At 53.0% G+C, this 3379-nt stretch overlaps 1 protein-coding gene across 1 annotated transcript in view; it reads right to left on the reverse strand.

Moving 5' to 3' along the window:
* The window catches only part of LOC125487727 (vacuolar fusion protein MON1 homolog B-like), a 9402-nt gene extending 7815 nt beyond the window's left edge, over positions 1-1587 (reverse strand). The window contains exons 1-2 of the mRNA XM_048619877.1: positions 1325-1587; positions 87-222 (exon numbers count right to left, since the gene is read on the reverse strand). Coding sequence (XP_048475834.1) covers positions 87-165 — 79 coding nt within the window. The 5' untranslated portion in view covers positions 166-222; positions 1325-1587. The remainder of the gene's footprint in view (positions 1-86; positions 223-1324) is intronic.
* Between the last annotated feature and the right edge of the window lie 1792 nt (positions 1588-3379).

Raw genomic sequence — 3379 nt, forward strand, 5'->3', positions numbered from 1 at the left:
GGGGGGGGGGGCGGAAAAAAAGAGTGTGACAGAGCTGGGGTCCTGCTTTGTGCACAGGGAGATCGCGGTACAGCGAGAGCTGTTACCTGGAGATACAGCCTGTTCGTCTCCTTCCGTCGTCACCTCCTCCCTGAGCGACGAAGGGCTCACTCGCTCGACGCTCATCCTGTGACCCCTTGCACTGGGTCACGGCTGGCAGCATCCCAACACCAGGCTGTGGGGCTAGAAGGAGGAAGTAGGCCATCAGGGTCTAGACCCTTCGTTCTCAGATACCAACACCTCCCACCCCCACCCTTCCCTGCCAACTCAGACACTATTTGGGGCTTAGCCCCTGCATCATCCTGCGTTGTTGGAGGGTCCGAGGCTGAAGATGGTTGGGCCCAGGACACTACCCTGAGGAACTCCTGCAGAGATGCCCTGGAGCTGAGATGACTGATCTCCAACAACCACAACCACCTCCCTATGTGCCAGGTATGACCCCAACCAGTGGAGAGTTTGCCCCCTGATGCCCAGTTTTGATAGGGCTCCTTGATGCCACACTCAGTCGAATGCAGCCTTGATATCAAGGGCTGTCACTCTCACCTCACCCTCTGGGATTCAACTCTTTTTTCTTTCCATGTTTGATCAAGGCTGGAATGAGGTCAGGAGCTGGTGGAACCCAAACTGGGTATCACTGAGCAGGTTACTGCTTGATAGCACTGTTGATGACACTTTCCATCACTTTACTGATGATCGAGAGGAGACTGATGGGGCGGTAATTGGCCGGGTTGGATTTGTCCTGCTTTTTGTGTACAGGACATACTTGGGTAATTTTCCACATTGTCAGGTAGATCCCAGTGTTGTAACTGTACTGGAACAGCTTGGCCAGGGGAGCGGCAAGTTCTGGAGCACAAGTCTTCAGTACTATTGCCGGAATATTGTCAGGGCCCATATCCTTTTGCAGTATCCAGTGTCTCCAACCGTTTCTTGATATCAAATTGGCTGAAGACCGGGATACATAGCACCAGGCACACTGCAGGGGGGGAGCAAACATAAAATATCACAGTCGCTGGAAATCTGAAACGAACAGAGGATGCTGGAGAAACTCAGCAGGTCTGACAGCATCTGTGGGGAGAGCGAGAGAGAGAGAGACACACACACACACACACACACAGACACCGTTTTGAGTCCTCTGCTGGGATTGATGCAGAGATCTCTCCCTGGTGTCCAGGCCCCTCAATGTATCCCTGCAAACACACCAGAGCCTGCAACATGCACATCCCACACTCTGTGGGGGCTACAGGCAAACTGGTCGGTGCCCTTCTCTGACAACAGGGAGACTTACGATACACAGCGAGCTCCCGAATGCTACAGTTTCAAGAACCGACTGGTCAGTCTGGTCTTCCTTTGGAAAGCAACGTCAGTGGTGGACACAGAGCCCCAGTCGCAGGTATTCGTCGTTACCACCCTAGGAGACAGACAGCACCCTTACCAAAACTGTGATGTGTAACAGTGCTCTGCTACACTCCTACAAGTTTATAGGGCATGGGAGCAGAAGCAGGCCATTCAGCCCATCGAGTCTGCTCCCCCATTCAGTAAGATCATGGCTAAGTTGATCATCACCCTCAACTCTGCTCTCCCACCTTTTCCCCATAACCCCTCGATCCCCCTTCCTGATTAAAAATCTCAGCCTCGAATATAACCCCTCGATTCCCCTTCCTGATTAAAAATCTCAGCCTCGATCGACCCAGCCCCGACAGCCCTTTGCGGTGAAGAATTCCACAGACTCACTCCCCTCGGTGGGAAGAAATTCCTCCCCATCTCTGTCCTCAGTGGGCGACCCCCCACTTACTCTGATCCTCTGGTCCTAGACTCTCCCACACAAAGCGTGGAAACGATCCCTCCACATCTCCCCTGTCAGGTTCCCCCCTCCTTTTCTGTTTCAATAAGGTCGCCTCTCATTCTCCTAAAGTCCAACGGGTACAGACCCGACCTACTCAACCTCTCCCTCATGAGGCAGTCCCTCCATCCCCTGGATCAGCTAGTGAGCCTTCTCTGAACTGCCTCAATGGCAGTCTATCTTTACTCAGACAAATGGGGCCCAAAACTGTTCACAGTATACCAGCTGTGGTCTGCCTGGTTGCTTAGTACAATTTTAGCAAGAACCCCCTAAGTTTGTACTCCATTGCCTTAGGGAAACAAATGGAAAATCAGCCTGAACTTGGACACTAGTTTTTTTTATTTGAGATTTGTGCACGAGGACTCCTAGATCCCTCTGTTCCCAAGCTTTCTACAGTCTTTCTCCATTTAAATAATATTCAACTCCTCTGTTTTTCCTGCCTTGGGTGCAATCCCCCCTCTCTGCAGTGCAGCTGCTCGGTTATTGGCCCAGTGCAAATGGAAATTTGCTCAGCAGGTCACAACTTTTGCTGTAACCTGTGGTTATTGCTGTGCAGACCGCCCTCAGCACTCAAGCCTTTCCCCCCTATTTTTGTGCGCGCCTGCCTGCATCCCGGAAGCAATGATGTGCAGGTCAAAGGACTGATGTGGCTGGTTTTTAAAAATAGGTGAGGTGAAGGGACATGAGACGAGGCGGCAGGGAACGTGGGCCTGGTCTCTATCTCCTCCTGAGACGAGCAGGTTTGTGGTGAGGTGCAACACGATCACTGTCTGCGTTGTGTCGCTTTTGGGCCGAATGGGCACTGCTAGACACACAGGAGGAGAAAGAAGCATACAAACTGCTCGATTATTTATAACTGCGACCACATCAGTTCACAGACTCAGGAGAACGTGGGGGGTGAAGGGAGGGGGTGAAGGGAGGGGGTGAAGGGAGGGGGGGGGGGGGGGGGGGGGGGGGGGGGTTGATGTTACCAGGAGGCAGTCCTTGTTGCTGGTGAGTGTGGACAGGGCAGACCCCGGCAGACGCTGGGATACACCGCTCTCCCATGTATAGATATACACACTTGCATATACACGCATGGCCACCATATACGCACCTGATCCCCACTCATGAGCACTCCTCCACACCCACGTGCACAGACACAACACCCACCACACACACACACACACACGTGCGCCCTATACGCAGCTCCTCCCTACACACATGCACATCTTACACACACACACTCCTGCATATACATGCATGCCCCTATACACGACCACCCCCACTGGACATGCAGGTCCCGTACACACCCCCACATACACGCCCCCAAATACACGCAGATCCCATACACAGCCCCCAAATACACGCAGGTCCCATATACAACCCCGTATACACGCACGTCCTGTACACAGCCCCCAAATACATGCAGGTCCCGTATACACGCACATCCTGTATACAACCCCGTATACACGCACATCCTGTACACAGCCCCCAAATACATGCAGGTCCCGTATACAC

This window comes from Rhincodon typus, chromosome 44 (genome assembly GCF_021869965.1).
Source record: "Rhincodon typus isolate 14 chromosome 44, sRhiTyp1.1, whole genome shotgun sequence".
Taxonomy (NCBI): Eukaryota; Metazoa; Chordata; class Chondrichthyes; order Orectolobiformes; family Rhincodontidae; genus Rhincodon; species Rhincodon typus.